Here is an 18,318-nt window from a genome sequence, read left to right on the forward strand (position 1 = left end):
TAAATATTAAACAGAGATGGCCGAGGGTGGGATTGAACTCGGGTCTCCTAGCTGTGAGGCCTGTGCGTGCTAACCACTCGTCCGCTGTGCAGCCCACAAAAAAGTAGTTTTACATGAAAATAACAATTTATTTACAAATATAATACCTTGAAGTTTTGCATTTGGAATAAGAAAACGTAACAAGAGGCCAGCCATGCTTTTCCCTTCCTGCTTATTTCCATGGGAAAGATGCATGCCGAGCTCTTATAAAATGCACTTCTGCCACCTTGTGGGCATTTTTTCCAGCTTTAAGCTGCACCCAACATGCTCTTTTTTTACCATGAGGTTGCGTCATTTTTGGGATTGGACGTTGGAGTAGCGAATGAGTTCAATTGGCTTCAGTCAACGTTGACTTTGATCTCATTCATTCCCAGGGGAGGAGGTCGGTCTTTTAACGATTTGGCTTTTTACTGGCCGCTGTGCACATGCTCCGTGCACACCGTAATCTGCCACCGGGATCAATTTGGACTCCAGTGGACACGGGAATGGAGCCGCAAAAGCTAATCTTTCCACGTGAGCGAGGATGTGGAGGTAGCACGAGAGACGCTAACGGTCAATAAAGCAGGGCTGCAGCATTTGGGATACGTTTGCTGCACTTTCACTTCGCCGTCCGCCGTCAGCGTTATTAGCAACATTGAAAGTGCGGCAAAGGGTGGAGATCAGAAGCCTTGTCGCCATTCCCACTTTCCCACTTTCCCATTTTCCCACTTTCCCTATGACGTTATCTTCTTCAAGTACAGGACGGACCCCTGCCTTTATTTTTCCATTCCAACGTTTCTTCTCCGTGTTGTTGACATGTGATGTCATCAAAGCTCAGAGGTCAGCTGACTGCTTGTCTGAGACCTGAGTCCTCAAAGTCATGTGACGCCAGGAGCGGCAAGGTCAGGTCGATGCCCGCCACAGGCATCATTTGATGCCAACGCCATCAAGGGCTCAGCCTGCATGGAGACAACATCCTTCGTACGCGTGGCGGCGTGACTTTGGCTGGAATGGAATGGAGGGGAGGGGAGGGGAGCCAGTCCTGATAAAAGCATCTCCAATATTCCGCTTGTTTACCTTTGGTGGCCATGTTCTTGATGGATGCTGATCCAGTTTGGAAGAAGAATCCCCAGAGAACTAAACAATGGTGTTGGATTTGCCGAGGCAGAAGAAACGTGTCAGGAGGTTGATGGTTGTGGACGAGGCTCCGTTGCAAATGGCGGCGTGATGTCATCCGGGGACACTTTGGGGTCGCTTGAGAAAATCAGCTTCATCAGCTTCACTGGAGTATAAAAATATTAGTTTTAATAACCTGGACCATCACTCTTCATTTTCCTAAGCTGACATGTGACCTGTCAATATCACTTCCTCTCATATTGCACGTCCACCCCCCCCCCCCCCCACGCCCCCACCCCGCCCCCCTCTGTTTACCAGTCGGGTCGATGTCGGCGGTCCTCCATGACTTCATTACTGGGGGTCTGCAGGGATAGCGGCCGGGCCCCTGATGGCCTTGTTACCTTGGCCGGTAGGAAGGAAAATGTTCTGAGTGGAGGATCAGCCCCCAAACACTTTGACCCAATGGTCACCCTAAAACTGAAAATAAACGGTTATTTTGCCATCATTTCCACGATCATCCACACGAGTCCGTGGATATTTGGTGCAGTGGCTCAAACTGGCTCCCAACTGGCTCGTGGTGGCCCGTAACGGCGGCAAAAATTGAGTTTGGCGGCAAGAAAATTTCAAAATGTATAAAATCGTGACGACGTGTCCACCAAGTGGAACCAAATGTCACAAACAATCCGCCTTTTGGAATACACTGGAATGTAATGGCACGAGCCAAGTTGCGCCAATGATGCGAGGATCCACTGGGCCGACACCAGTTGGTGTCAGTTCGTGCTAACGCAATTTTTTGTGGCACGTATTGTCACCAATAAGGTGCCTAGTGGAGTGCAGTGGCTCAAACTGGCTCCCAACTGGCTCGTGGTGGCCCGTAATGGCGGCAAGAAAATTTCAAAATGTATAAAATGGTGTCCACCAAGTGGAACCAAATGTCACAAACAATCCGCCTATTGGAATTCACTGGAATGTAATGGCACGAGCCAAGTTGCGCCAATGATGCTAGGACTCCACTGGGCCGGCGCCAGTTGGTGCCAGTTGGTGCCAAAGATTATGTGATTGGCACGTAGTGGCTTGACATGTTGCCGTTATTTGGCGCCACAGCGACCCCTATGCACCAATCACATCATCTCTAGCGCAAACTGGCACCAACTGGCGCCGGCCCAGTGGACTCCTAGCATCATTGGCCCAACTTGGCTCGTGCCATTACATTCCAGTGGATTCCAATAGGCGGATTGTTTGGGACAGTGGACTCCTCGCATCATTGGCCCAACTTGGCTCATGCCATTACATTCCAGTGGATTCCAATAGGCGGATTGTTTGGGACAGTGGACTCCTAGCATCATTGGCCCAACTTGGCTCGTGCCATTACATTCCAGTGGATTCCAATAGGCGGATTGTTTGGGACAGTGGACTCCTAGCATCATTGGCCCAACTTGGCTCGTGCCATTACATTCCAGTGGATTCCAATAGGCGTATTGTTTGGGACAGTGGACTCCTAGCATCATTGGCCCAACTTGGCTCGTGCCGTTACATTCCAGTGGATTCCAATAGGCGGATTGTTTGGGACAGTGGACTCCTAGCATTACATCACAAACAACATGGATGCCCTCAACTGTGAAGTGATGAAACCAGACCCTGAAGTGAAGGAACTGGTGATCCAGTCCCTTGGAGAAGGTTGTCTTCCAAGTAGGCGTGTCCGTGTTGAACGTTCCATCCCCAACGTGAAGATCTGCTGCTTTCAGCAACATCACACGCTTCTTCTAATTGTGATTTATGAGTGGGATTAAACTCACCAGGGGGCTCGTTCGTCTTTGAGGACGCTGGCTGCCAAAAAGATGACAATGGCGGCGGCGGGGTTGGGGGGGGGGGGGGGGCGGCCTCCGTGATGCTCCCGTTTAGTTATGTGCTGGCGGAATTTCAGCTTTCTTCACCTGGCATTTTTCTCTTCTGCAAAATATTGTAATAGTCTCTCAGCATGATGGAGTAGAGTTGTATAAGTACGCTAATAAATACTATGAAGTTAACAGTATTGCTATTAGTATTTGTCATGCAAAGGTTAGTATTCATGTTTCTTTAACTCCATTTATGAAGAGTAAATAATGCAGTAGTCATATTTATAGAACGATGATGATGTGGCATGGGGGGGTGTGGGGGGGGCTGTTACCATGTGACTTAGCAGTCGTGGATGTTTATTTGTAAACAATTCCAATGCTCAATTAGCGCTTGTCCAAACTCATTAGGGCCTGACGGCGTGCAGGGAATCGTGCAGGGAATCGAGCAGGGAAGGCCTGCCTTTGTTTTGATTGCTGCGGTGTCGCCCGGACGCCGACTCGGCTCACAAAGCATCAAACTGCTTCGCTCAGCAGCTCACCATCGCCGAACCCCCCCCTGCTTGAACCCCCCCCCAAAAAGGGCTCGGTTGCGTGGTTTTGTCTCAGACCGCTCTTTGCTTTGTTTTTGTTCTGTTGAAGCAGCGCCTTCTTCGCTGGTGGATTCTTTCATCAGCCTTAAAGAAAGAGCCAATTAGAACCTTAACTGGGACGGGGGGGCGGGGGGGGGCAGGTGTATTGGCAGCAACAAACAAGGAGGACTTTTATAAGTAAGTAAAAACTAAGGAAATAAACAGCAGGTTAGTTAGCCACGTTAAGGACGTCAACATTAGCATGATGGAATAACCATTAGCATGTAGCAGCTCTGAGCTGGGCCCCGGGTGGGGGCCGGAACCAAGTGTGGACCCCCAAGCAGTTGCAACAAACCCGTCGGCTTTGGAATCCCAGCACTTGGGTGCAGATTTAGTCCACCCCCGGCTAGACTTGTGGAGTATTTGGTTGAAATAAAGGGACTGTGGTGTCATTTTCCAAACCTAAGACCAGCAAAGTAGACCTGAAGCAGGAGACACCAGCCCAGCAAAGTAGGCCTGAAGCAGGAGACACCAGCCCAGCAAAGTAGGCCTGAAGAAGGAGACACCAGCCAAGGAACCATCTGCTCCAAAGTATGATCTAATTCTACGCTTGTGTGTTTCTTCCTGTTCTTCTCCACATCCAGCTCTGCTCTACGCTACCATCTTTGGCAACGTGACCACCATCTTCCAGCAGATGTACGCCAACACCAACCGCTACCACGAGATGCTCAACAACGTCAGGGACTTCCTCAAGCTCTACCAGGTCCCCAAAGGCCTGAGCGAGCGCGTCATGGACTACATTGTCTCCACGTGGTCCATGTCCAAAGGCATCGACACGGAAAAGGTCAGAGAAGCGCTTTGCTTTGCTCTGCAACACTTTCATCCAAAAGGAACGTCCTGGGAGCTTTTAGCATCTGCGTTAGCAGCATCTAACTACTCTACTCGTTAGTTCTTCATTAGTTCCTCAGTAACTACTCTAAATGTATGTGACTTAGTTCCTCAGTAACTACTCTAAATGTATGTGACTTAGTTCCTCAGTAACTACTTTACTCGTTAGTTCTTCATTAGTTCCTCAGTAACTACTCTAAATGTATGTGACTTAGTTCCTCAGTAACTACTCTAAATGTATGTGACTTAGTTCCTCAGTAACTATTCTATTCGTTAGTTCTTCATTAGTTCCTCAGTAACTACTCTAAATGTATGTGACTTAGTTCCTCAGTAACTACTCTACTCGTTAGTTCATTGGTTCCTCAGTAACTACTCTAGCTTTATGTGACTTAGTTCATCAGTATCTACTCTACTCATTAGTTCTTCATTAGTTCTTCAGTAACTACTCTAAATGTATGTGACTTAGTTCCTCAGTAACTACTCTACTCATTAGTTCTTCATTTGTTCCTTGGTAACTACTCTAAATGTATGTGACTTGGTTCCTCAGTAACTACTCATTAGTTATTCATTTGTTCCTTGGTAACTACTCTAAATGTATGTGACTTGGTTCCTCAGTAACTACTCTACTCATTAGTTATTCATTTCTTCCTCAGTAACTACTCTAAATGTATGTGACTTGGTTCCTCAGTCACTACTCTACTCGGTTCTTCATTGGTTCCTCAGCAACTACTCTAAATGTATGCTCTACTCTAAATCACTTCCTCAGTTCTTACTCATTAGTCTTGATCTAATATTTCTATATTCTATATGTATGCTGTACATAATAGTCTAATATAGATCATTTGGTCTAATATTTCTATATTCTATATGTATGCTGTACATAATAGTCTAATATAGATCATTTGGTCTAATATTTCTATATTCTATATGTCTGCTGTACATTTGACGTGGATCAAACCTTTATTTGAATTAAATTATTATTAAATTATTGCCAATTTAGGACAAAATCTCGAGAAAAACAATAAAGTAAAAAAAAAGGTTTTGTCCAAAAATCCATGACGTTGCGTGTCTGGGAATGCTGATTCAGGAACAACAACACTCCATTATGGGATGTCGCTGTAGCTGTAAACATACGCAGGATAGAAAAATGCATCATCATCATCATCATCATCATTTGACGTTAGTCCCATTATCATTTGGTTTGTCCGTCTCTGGTGGCGTCCATAGATGCGACTTCCCAAGCTAGCTTGGTGCTAATTACACACCAAAGACTCTTCTTGTGGGCGCACTCAGTAGAACCAACTGGCTTCCTGATTGGGGGCCAATTAGCTGATATTTTGGTCACTTTGGGAACTTTGGGAACGCAGGAAATACTCGCTTGTTTCCGTGCAAACGCCCCCCCCCCTCCCCCAAAGACAACAAAGTAGGACTGAGGAGCAAAGATGATATTCAAAGCCTGTTATGTTCCGCTTCACTGGCTTTCTTCTCGCTGTTTAACGAGGCTGCTTTGTGGAGAAGCCCAACGCGTTTCCTCGTGTCGGTTTCACCTAAATGCTTCACTTAATTAGGCTGGACTCCACACTTGTGGAGATACGACAGCACAGCTTGCAGCCTCCACGGACCATCTACACGCAAAAGTCAACATCTCATTAGAAGTCATTACTTGGGCTGGAATGATGCATGGACTTGGAGTTGGAAGCGTTTACTCCATTAGTGCCAAGGAGAAGCCAGAGCTGGAGAACCCTCCTCCGTCCTTTGGTAACCCTCAGTCACTGTCACATACGTCCAAGAGGATTTTGACTCCATGAATACCACATTTCTATGTACTACCTTCACTACGTAGCCAAGATACTCCCCAGCATGGATGCATTCATGTACTCAACCCCCCCCCAGTTGAAGTATGCAATTCATGGATTTCATAGCGTGGAGACGTTCAGCAAGTGTTGCTAATAAAGCTCCATCAGCCAGCGCTGGTCCTCCTTGAAGGTTACCTGGCAGGAGGAGCCATTCCCTTCATTAAGCTGATTCCATTAATGGCCGCTCCTCCTTGCCAGATGACATTCCCCCCAGGATGTCACCAAACGTAGTCAATTCTGGAAAGTCTGCCATAAAACGCTGCCTTTGTGTCCTCCAGGTGCTCTCCATCTGTCCCAAGGACATGCGGGCCGACATCTGTGTCCACCTCAACCGCAAGGTACGCTACGCTATCACCTTGTGATGTTTCCTTATTTGCATGACACGTTTAAACGATAACAGGTTCTTGCACGCTCCAAGCCTCGTTAGTGTCCACCATGTCTGGTGTTAGCTTCGTCCACCAGGATACTTCCACTGGAGGGACCTGGCAGTGTTCCTTGGTGCTTTTACTTGCATGACTACGTGTGCGTGTGCATGTGTGTTTGTGTTTGTGTTTGTGTTTGTGTTTGTGCGTTAGCACTTTTGAGGCTGCTGGGCATTGCTTGACAACATTGATCGTGAGGCCAAAACTTGGTCAGACTCACCAGTGGAGGACAGAGGACATCTTCAGTTGAGGAACAGTCGTCTCTGCTTTCTAACAAAGTGGAAAAGATTGTTCTTCGTCAGCTCAAACTGATATATATATATATATATGTATATATATATATATATATATATATATATATATATATATATATATATATATATATATATATATATATATGTATATATATATATATATATATATATATATATATATATATATATGTATATATATGTATGTCTCCCACTCTCTCACTCCATCCATCCATCCATCCATCCCCCAAACCAACCCTTCCATCCATCCATCCATCCATCCATCCATGCATCCATCCATCCATCCAACCACCCACCCATCCATCCATCTCCATCCACCCATCACTCCATTCTTCCATCCATCCATCCCCCAAACCAACCCTTCCATCCATCCATCCATCCATCCATCCATGCATCCACACACCCACCCACCCATTCATCCATCCATCTCCATCCATCCATCCACCCAATCCACCCACCCACCCATCCATCCATCCATCCATCCATCATCCACCCATCCATCCACCCACCCATCCATCAATCCATCCATCCATCCATCCATCATCCGTCCATCCATCATCCATCCATCATCCATCCATCCATCCATCCATCCATCCATCCATCCATGCATCCACACACCCACCCACCCATTCATCCATCCATCTCCATCCACCCAATCCACCCACCCACCCATCCATCCATCCATCCATCATCCACCCATCCATCCACCCACCCATCCATCAATCCATCCATCCATCCATCATCCGTCCATCCATCATCCATCCATCCATCATCCATCCATCCATCCATCCATGCATCCATCCAACCATCACTCCATCCATCCATCCATCCATCCCCCAAACCAACCCTTCCATCCATCCATCCATCCATCCATGCATCCATCCAACCATCCATCCATTCATCCATGCATCCATCCACACACCCACCCACCCATTCATCCATCCATCTCCATCCATCCATCCACCCAATCCACCCACCCACCCATCCATCCATCCATCCATCCATCATCCACCCATCCACCCACCCATCCATCCATCAATCCATCCATCCATCCATCATCCGTCCATCCATCCATCCATCCATCCATCCATCCATCCATGCATCCATCCATCCAACCATCCATCCATTCATCATCCATCCAACCATCCATCCATTCATCCATGCATCCATCCACACACCCACACACCCATTCATCCATCCATCTCCATCCATCCATCCACCCAATCCACCCACCCACCCATCCATCATTCATCCATCCATCATCCATCCATCCATCATCCATCCATCCATCATCCATCCATCCATCATCCATCCATCCATCATCCATCCATCCATCATCCATCATCCATCCATCCATCATCCATCTATCCATCTTATCCATCAATCAATCCATCCATCCATCCATCCATACATCATCCATCATCCATCCATCATCCATCCATCCATCTACTGTATGTGTGTGTATGAAATGGACACATTTAGCTTAATTAACTGATTCAATGTACAAATTCATCCCTTGGATCCTGGCCATCATTTTAGTGATATTCCAAGGCACCCAGCATTTGTGGAATGCACATTTCCCCACTGAGGGACGAATATCTTCTACCTATATCTTCTAATATCTTCTACCTATATCTTCTAATATCTTCTATCTATAATATCCTACGGCTATAGAAAACCTTCCCAAAAGGAAAATAGTTAGTTTCTACCTTTCTCTGTTCTTCAGTAATCAGCAATAGAAGACACAGAAGGTAAGTTTCAGGGAAATATCAGTTCCCAACTAGAAGAGGAAGAACTAACCCTAACGTGTGTGTGCACGTACATACGTTATCATGTCTCAAGGCTCCTTTGAGGTTGATAAAAAACATGAAGTACATGAAGTCTTTTTGGCGTCTATGAAAGTGTAAAAAGAAGTGAAGCTCATCTCCTCCTCAGGTGTTCAACGAGCATCCGGCGTTCCGGCTGGCGAGCGACGGCTGCCTGCGATCTCTGGCGGTGGAGTTCCAGACCACGCACTGCGCTCCCGGCGACCTCATTTTTCATGCCGGGGAGAGCGTGGACACGTTGTGTTTCGTAGTGTCAGGGTCGTTGGAGGTCATCCAGGACGACGAGGTCATCGCCATCTTGGGTACGACGTTTCTCTCTAGCGTTCTTTCTTTGGCTACTTTTTGGCCGTCCTTTTGCTCTGCGTGACTTTTTTGGATGGGTGTCAGCAGGGGGGGGGGGGTGTAGGAAGCAGTAACACATTGAACAGTGGCCATATTTAATTTCACCTGTTTACCTTCATCCTGACATTTCCCCGTTATCCCACGTTATCCCACGTTACCCCACGTTATCCCACGTTATCCAACGTTATCCAACGTTATCCAACGTTATCCAACGTTATCCAACATTATCCAACGTTATCCAACGTTATCCAACGTTATCCAACGTTATCCAACGTTATCCAACGTTATCCAACGTTATCCAACATTATCCAACGTTATCCAACGTTATCCAACGTTATTCCACGTTATTCCACGTTATCCCACGTTATCCCACGTTATCCCACGTTATCCCACGTTATCCCACGTTATCCCACGTTACCCCACGTTATCCAACGTTATCCAACGTTATCCAACGTTATCCAACGTTATCCAACATTATCCAACGTTATCCAACGTTATCCAACGTTATCCAACGTTATCCCACGTTATCCAACGTTATCCAACATTATCCAACGTTATCCAACGTTACCCCACGTTATCCAACGTTATCCAACATTATCCAACGTTATCCAACATTATCCAACGTTATCCAACGTTATCCAACGTTATTCCACGTTATCCCACGTTATCCCACGTTATCCCACGTTATCCCACGTTATCCCACGTTATCCCACGTTATCCCACGTTACCCCACGTTATCCAACGTTACCCCACGTTATCACACGTTATCCCACGTTATCCCACGTTATCCAACGTTATCCCACGTTATCCCACGTTATCCCACGTTATCCAACGTTATCCAACGTTATCCAACGTTACCCCACGTTATCCCACGTTACCCCACGTTATCCAACGTTATCCAACGTTATCCAACATTATCCAACGTTATCCAACATTATCCAACGTTATCCCACGTTATCCCACGTTATTCCACGTTATCCAACGTTACCCCACGTTATCCCACGTTACCCCACGTTATCCCACGTTATCCCACGTTATCCCACGTTACGCCACGTTATCCCACGTTACGCCACGTTATCCCACGTTATCCCACGTTATCCCACGTTACCCCACGTTATCACACGTTATCCCACGTTATCCCACGTTATCCCACGTTATCCCACGTTATCCCACATTATCCCACGTTATCCCACGTTACCCCACGTTACCCCACGTTATCCCACGTTATCCCACGTTATCCCACGTTATCCCACGTTATCCAACGTTACCCCACGTTATCCCACGTTATCCCACGTTATCCCACGTTACCCCACGTTATCCCACGTTATCCAACGTTACCCCACGTTATCACACGTTATCCCACGTTATCCCACGTTATCCAACGTTATCCCACGTTATCCCACGTTATCCCACGTTATCCCACGTTACCCCACGTTATCCCACGTTATCCCACGTTATCCCACGTTATCCAACGTTATCCAACGTTATCCAACGTTACCCCACGTTATCCCACGTTACCCCACGTTATCCAACGTTATCCAACGTTATCCAACGTTACCCCACGTTATCCAACATTATCCAACATTATCCAACGTTATCCAACATTATCCAACGTTATCCCACGTTATCCCACGTTATTCCACGTTATCCAACGTTACCCCACGTTATCCCACGTTACCCCACGTTATCCCACGTTATCCCACGTTACGCCACGTTATCCCACGTTACGCCACGTTATCCCACGTTACGCCACGTTATCCCACGTTATCCCACGTTACCCCACGTTATCCCACGTTATCCCACGTTATCCCACGTTATCCCACGTTACCCCACGTTATCCCACGTTATCCCACGTTATCCCACGTTATCCAACGTTATCCAACGTTATCCAACGTTACCCCACGTTATCCCACGTTACCCCACGTTATCCAACGTTATCCCACGTTATCCAACGTTATCCAACGTTATCCAACGTTATCCAACGTTATCCAACGTTATCCAACGTTATCCAACGTTATCCAACGTTATCCAACGTTACCCCACGTTATCCAACATTATCCAACATTATCCAACGTTATCCAACATTATCCAACGTTATCCCACGTTATCCCACGTTATTCCACGTTATCCAACGTTACCCCACGTTATCCCACGTTACCCCACGTTATCCCACGTTATCCCACGTTACGCCACGTTATCCCACGTTACGCCACGTTATCCCACGTTACGCCACGTTATCCCACGTTATCCCACGTTACCCCACGTTATCCCACGTTATCCCACGTTATCCCACGTTATCCCACGTTACCCCACGTTATCCCACGTTATCCCACGTTATCCCACGTTATCCAACGTTATCCAACGTTACCCCACGTTATCCCACGTTACCCCACGTTATCCAACGTTATCCAACGTTATCCAACGTTACCCCACGTTATCCAACATTATCCAACATTATCCAACGTTATCCAACATTATCCAACGTTATCCCACGTTATCCCACGTTATTCCACGTTATCCAACGTTACCCCACGTTATCCCACGTTACCCCACGTTATCCCACGTTATCCCACGTTATCCCACGTTACGCCACGTTATCCCACGTTACGCCACGTTATCCCACGTTATCCCACGTTATCCCACGTTACCCCACGTTATCACACGTTATCCCACGTTACCCCACGTTATCCCACGTTACCCCACGTTACCCCACGTTACCCCACGTTACCCCACGTTATCCCACGTTATCCAACGTTATCCCACGTTATCCCACGTTATCCCACGTTATCCCACGTTATCCCACGTTATCCCACGTTATCCCACGTTATCCCACGTTATTCCACGTTATTCCACGTTATCCAACTTCCTGTGCCACATGACTTTGACATCACGCGTCTGCACCACCAGGCTGTGATGTTCAGACGTTCATGCAGGACCCAAATGCAAAGTGTCCTACACGCTCCGGCTTGAATCTCATTTGGGACGAGAGGCCGACATCAAAGGGACAATAATCTGAGGAGTGGCGGGGGCAGGGGGGTGGGGTGCGCCCCCACGTGTGGGCCTCTGCTCTCTCCATCACCACCAACGAGCTCCCTCAGAACTTCCCGGTCGGGGTGCATTTAAAAAAAAAAAACACTTCAAGTGCGCGACCCAGTTCCTGTCCTTTAAAATCAACACTCTGTCGTCACGGCCCACTGCAGTACCACGTCTTCTTCATCCAGACCTCCTGGTGGGAGGATTGGTGGGCTTGCATACTTGGGTGCTCATTGATGGACACCCCCTCAGAGGTCACTACTTAGCGGAAGACAACAAATTAAAAACAAAAAAATCATCCCTCCTGCAACGTCTTCTTATTCTCTTTACGATGCATACTGCCACCTACTGAATTACACGTCTAGTATGAGGGTGAAGTGGTAGTCCCGAATCTATGTATGGGGGTCCAAATTGATTTGCGGCCACTTTAAATAGGATTTGGGATGGGGGGGGGCTGTCAAAATTGATGCACCCAAAAAAGTCCAGAGTATACCGTCATGGAAAATATTATTAGTTTCGTGTTTATTTGAATGTCTGGTACTACCACAGGTACTCCATTTGGACGAATGTTACCATGGCAACAAAAGTAGCTCATTCAAGTTCCATTTGTTGCCAGCTAGCTGCCAATTAAAATATTAAAATGGGTGTTGTAATAATTACTGAAATGTCGTACTGAGTATTCCATTTCAGGTACAGCTGAGGTGTCTCAGGTGAGGTGTCTCAGTCGCCCCCTTCAGGGCACCTGAAGGCTAACACCTCCACACAGCTAATTGGCCAGGAGTGATGGGTCTACGGGGAGCTCATTCCAGAAGCCTTGCAGGAGGTTCCCCCCGGGGGGGCAGGGGGGCGGCTTGTCAGAAAGAGATCCAATCACTGACACACACACACACCTAAGCCCCCACCACACTGACAGCTTGTGAGCAAGATGGCGGCTCATGGTCAGTAGTTCTGTGGGTCGTCTGACTGGTACTGGTACTGGTACCGGTACTGGTACCGGTACTGCTGACAGCTTTGACACAGATTCTCCTCACGATTAGCTCCAATTTGTGGGCCTGTGCCGACCCAAATACATCCCCCGAGGCATTTTCAGCTTGTTAGTGCAAAATGAGAAGTGATGAATTTGCACTTTTTGACATTGAATTGATCTTTTTTTAAAACGTTATTATCATAACAAGCATGGCGTTGCCTGGGAGACGATGAGAGCGCACACATCATGTATCATTCATGTGCTGAGAGATGACGACGATGATGATGATGATGATGATGATGATGATGTTGGAGCCATGCTGCCAGCTGATGAGTTGAGTGTCCAGGCGGCTCAGCGACAAAGCGGCTCAAATGTCAACACAATCGGCACAACACGATCAGGCAGCAAGTCACTCCATTCCACGTGTTTGCAAACATGCTCACCCAGCATTGGAATTGAACCCTGCACTGGTGCGCCAATACATCTTCACCTGCTGCTGTTGGGAGCACCTCAAGGCTCTAGTTGAGGGCTGCAGTACATTTGATACCTGCTTTATTTTAATCAAATAGCAGTCATGCAGAAACGTTGTGTTGCTGCTGGATGTTCATAGCATCCGAATGATACTGTGAGTTTGTTTTCTTTTCCAAAAATGGACGAAGCAAGTCCAGAGAATGAGAGACAGATGGACGGCCCCCTTGAGTTGTGTTCTTTGCATGCTTTGAAGGAACACCTCGACAAGAAGCATCTGGCTTGAAAGTACGCTATGAACGCATTTTGATAAATGATGCTTTTCCGCCGATACACAGAGTAAAAAAACAAGAATGCAGTTGCAAAGCATTGTACATACAGTATATACTCTATGTTTATGTTCATTTCATTTCCAAATGTTTTTCCTTCCTGGAAAAGTATTGACACGTCTCTGTTAGCATCCTTGTCTCGTACACCGCTACGTTTGTTTACCTGAGCGATATAACCCCGATGGTGTCACTTCCATCAATGAGGCTGAATTGTGAGCGCTAGCTCATCACGGCTTGCGTCGGGAACTATAAATGTCATTTTTGTTTCATTCAATATCACTAAGATTAGCATTAGGATTAGCATTAAGATTAGCATTAAGATTAGCATTAATTTCTACTGCTACTTCAAAAAGTGAATTGTGTGTACCTTTATGATGAGTCCAGTGGTTGCCATGATGCTTATTATTATTATTATTATTCTTATTATTATTGTTGTTGTTGTGTTTTTCTTCAGGTAAAGGTGACGTGTTTGGCGACGTCTTCTGGAAAGAAACCACCCTGGCTCACGCGTGCGCTAACGTGCGGGCGCTAACGTACTGCGACCTGCACGTCATCAAGAGAGAGGCGCTGCTCAAGGTGTTGGACTTCTACACGGCCTTCGCCAACTCCTTCTCCAGGAACCTCATCCTGACCTGCAACCTGCGCAAGAGGGTGAGTACCTACGCTGGTGAACCGTCAGGGCCAGCAAGGCCAGCAGGGCCAGCAAGGCCTTCTCTGCAGACCTAAACACCACAGATACGCTTGATTTCCTTCATCTTATATCCTAGCTTCTCTTTCATCAGATGATATTCATTTACTCCCAAACGTTTGTCCAACGTCTCTTAGCTGCACGGCTTCCAGTACGAGGGTGGATGGGTGGATCCAACTATGTTAGATTTGATTGCATCACCTTGCCAATGTAGTATGTCCAGGGCCTTCAGAATCAGGAGTGCAGGCCCGTGTCACATACACTCTATTAGCAATTGGGATGTTTCCTGAACCAAGGGTTTCACCAACCTGTTCCAACACGAAGAAAGGAGCTAGACGAGGTGTTGTTCATCGTTGGGAGTTATATGAACGGATGAGGGAGGTTGGCAGCCACTGGAAGACGTCTGGACCAGGCCTTCCAAAACTTGACCAACTCAGGGCACACTTGAAAATAGAAAAAATGTCTGTGGCACACCTTTTGTCCTATTAACAGTACATACACGAAATGCTTAAGTTATTATTATTATTGTTATTATTATTATTATTATTATTATTATTATTATTATTATTATTATTATTATTATTATTATTTTAATATATTTTTAATCTAATGAATTCTCATATTTTTCATAACTGCATTGAAGACTGGCATGATGACCAGAGAGCTACATTCCAAAACTGTATAAGGTTCCTAAAATATTGTGACAGGTCAATAACACTCAATAGGTTATTACTTGGGCCTATAAATATTTTTTTAATCATGCAATAAATATTTTACAATAAAAATAGATTTTAAAATAATATTTTCATAAATAATAATAATAATAATAATATAAATAAATAATAATAATTTCAAAAATGAATCATATTTTTAATGACCTCTCATGGCCCACGTGCAGTACCATCACGGCCCACCAGGGGGCCGCGGCCCACACTTTGGGAATCACTGGTCTAGACTAGTGAGTGGTGAGTGTGATGTATTTTATTGACATTTTTAATGTTTTTGTCACATTATTAGGTAACGATTGCTACTGAACTGCTCCAGATGGTGTTGTAGCATAGCATAGCATAGCGTAGCATAGTGTAGCGTAGCGTAGCGTAGTGTAGTGTAGCGTAGCGTGGCGTAGCGTGGCGTAGCGTGGCGTAGCGTGGCGTAGCGTAGTGTAGCGTGGTGTAGCGTAGCGTAGCATAGTGTAGCGTAGCGTAGCGTAGCACATTGTAGCGTAGTGGTCTGTAGTGGTTTGGAAGATGAAGGGTAAACCGGGCTTTGTTATATTTGTTCTAGTCCATATTTGTACATGATTGACTGCTTGTATTACTGTGACGTAGTAGTGGTGGTATTAGAGGTGGATCCAACCACTCCAGGCAGGAACCAAATGCACCGCGTATTAGAGGTGGATCCAACCACTCCAGGCAGGAACCAAAGGCACCGCCTGGCACTGGTGTACACACACCATCACATGGTACATGGTACACGTTTATGGTAAATGTTTATTCCACTTCATTGTTTATTGTGACGTTCTCCCGCTTGGCTCTTTTATGTAAACAAGGCAGAGAAATATTCTTTAGCTTTTATCATCTTTTTTTATTCCCAACATTGTTTGCCACACAGTAGAATTTCCATACGTACGCATAAAGTACCCGGCGTGAGGAGGAAGCAGACAAAACAAACAAACATCTAACAGGATCTCTTCCCGACCTCCTTATCGCCTCCTTTCCTCCTCCCTTGGTTCCTTCCTTGGCGTGTGCTGTCTGCCGCCACACGTCTGTTGTTGTTTTTCATGGCTGCCGTGGTTGTTCATTATTTAGCGTACGCAGTCGGCCTGCACACCGTCGTGTCCTCTGACCTGCTGGTGGCGTCCGAGCAGGAAGCGTTGATTTCATTATTCATCGCTCGTTAGTCATGCCTTTTGGACAACTGAACGTGTGTGTGTGTGTGATGGAGTGTGTGTGTGTGTGTGTGTGAGTGTGTGTGTGTTGCGCTGCTCTTTACTTGTGTTAATTCTGGGATTAAGCAGCCATTACATTTTTTGTCAGTTCCAGGAGGCCAGGCTAGGTTCTTATTTAGGTTCTTGTCCTATTTTGGTGTCAAAATGTGTCATGTGGATGCATGAAGGCTTCTAATAACGTGAATATTAATATAATATTACCATTAGGGATGTTGGCCTATATGTTGTCTATATGTGCCCTGTGATTGGCGGGCACCAGTCCAGGGTGGGCCCCGAAGTCAGCTGGGATAGGCTCCAGCATACCCCTGCAAATTGAGTGAGGATAAGCAGCATAGAAAATGGATGAATAAGATATCGATGAATCTGGGCTCCATTAGTTTGTCCTGTTTTAGATTGATTGGGCACCATTTGGCGTTGTGGTTAAACGGGTTTGTTTACCTTTTGGGCGTCTGACCGTGTTACAGTGACACAGCGTTGAAGCATCACCATGGAAACGACCTAATCCTTGTTGTTTAGTTTTTTTGTTCCTGTTGTGGTGCACACCAAGACTGAAAGTGGAAATAAATCATCTGATTGACATCTGATCCATTTTGACACTGTAGTCCTGTCCATTGTCCACCCGAGGACCCGTACGAGACCCAGCAGAGTTTGAAGTCTTCCCAGTCCGTCCTTGAGGAGCCACAGTGAGAATGATTGTCTCTTTGGAGTCCATGGGGCAGGCCGCTGCCGTCCTCAACATTCTTCTCTAGTCGGTGCCCAAAGACCACCCCTACTGGTGGGGTACAACTTCCTTTTCATGCTGACTGAGCATCTGCATGGCTGAGTCCACCATGGCACTGCTCGGGGGTCGAAGGTTAAATGTGAAAATGCAGCAATGCATTACAATCCTTGATGGGATTTTTTCAGCAACTCGGCACTTTTTAAAGTCTTACGTTCATGTGGAAAAATGAGCAAGATGTAAAATATGCACATTTATTACAAAGCGTTCCATTGCTTCACCTTCACAATAGTGATAGCAACAAAAGCCTACATTGCGGCTTTTTTGCAGCCGTAATCAAAAGAAAAGCAGAGACTTGGGGTGTAACTGTATTAGTTGGTAAAGAACTACAGTCCAGAAAAAAATCTGAGATTTCGAGTTTAACGTCGTTAATTCAGGAAAATAAAGTACAACATTTTTTCTCAGAAATTTACAAGCGAAAAAAAATGTGAATGACCTTCGCCCGAAGCCAAAGGTCACATAAGCCCCTTCTTTCCAGAGCTGTCCCAGGCAATGCCTGTTAGGACTTTGCTTTGTGTGCTGCCAGCAGAAAACTTAAGCATAAAAATGTCATGTTAATATGAATATTAGGGGGGGGGGGGGCGGCCAACTGGGGTCCCGTCCGACCGCTCATAGTTTGATTTATGGATGAAAAGCAGCATCGAGTATTGAAGCGTTCCAACAGGTCATGTGATAGTCCAAAGGAAGAAGTCACGCTGCATCCCAGCCTCCAGTCGCCAGAGCTCTTATTATGAAAGGTCTTTTCCTGTTACGAGCTCCCGGCGGCCGCCAAACGCCTCCTCAGCTGTCATGGCGAGATCGATGAGCGTTGGAGAGGACAAAGGTCCAAAATGTGCTCTTTGCCGAGGCTTGCTTCTGAGCGTCCATCCCCATCGCTCGTTTATGACAAACTATTTATTAGTATTTATTCTTTATTATAGTATTAAGTATTAAGTATTAAGTATGCAAGTGCGCCAATTGAGA

General features: G+C 46.1%; 1 protein-coding gene across 1 annotated transcript in view; it reads left to right on the forward strand.

The window, feature by feature from the left end:
* Nucleotides 1–18,318, forward strand: part of LOC131140068 (potassium voltage-gated channel subfamily H member 5-like) — a 53,874-nt gene that overhangs the window by 22,232 nt on the left and 13,324 nt on the right. Inside the window, exons 10-13 of the mRNA XM_058090157.1 lie at nucleotides 4,183–4,382; nucleotides 6,561–6,620; nucleotides 8,912–9,104; nucleotides 14,396–14,592. Of these exons, the coding sequence (XP_057946140.1) occupies nucleotides 4,183–4,382; nucleotides 6,561–6,620; nucleotides 8,912–9,104; nucleotides 14,396–14,592 (650 nt within the window). The remainder of the gene's footprint in view (nucleotides 1–4,182; nucleotides 4,383–6,560; nucleotides 6,621–8,911; nucleotides 9,105–14,395; nucleotides 14,593–18,318) is intronic.

This window comes from Doryrhamphus excisus, chromosome 13 (assembly GCF_030265055.1).
Source record: "Doryrhamphus excisus isolate RoL2022-K1 chromosome 13, RoL_Dexc_1.0, whole genome shotgun sequence".
NCBI classification, from domain to species: Eukaryota; Metazoa; Chordata; class Actinopteri; order Syngnathiformes; family Syngnathidae; genus Doryrhamphus; species Doryrhamphus excisus.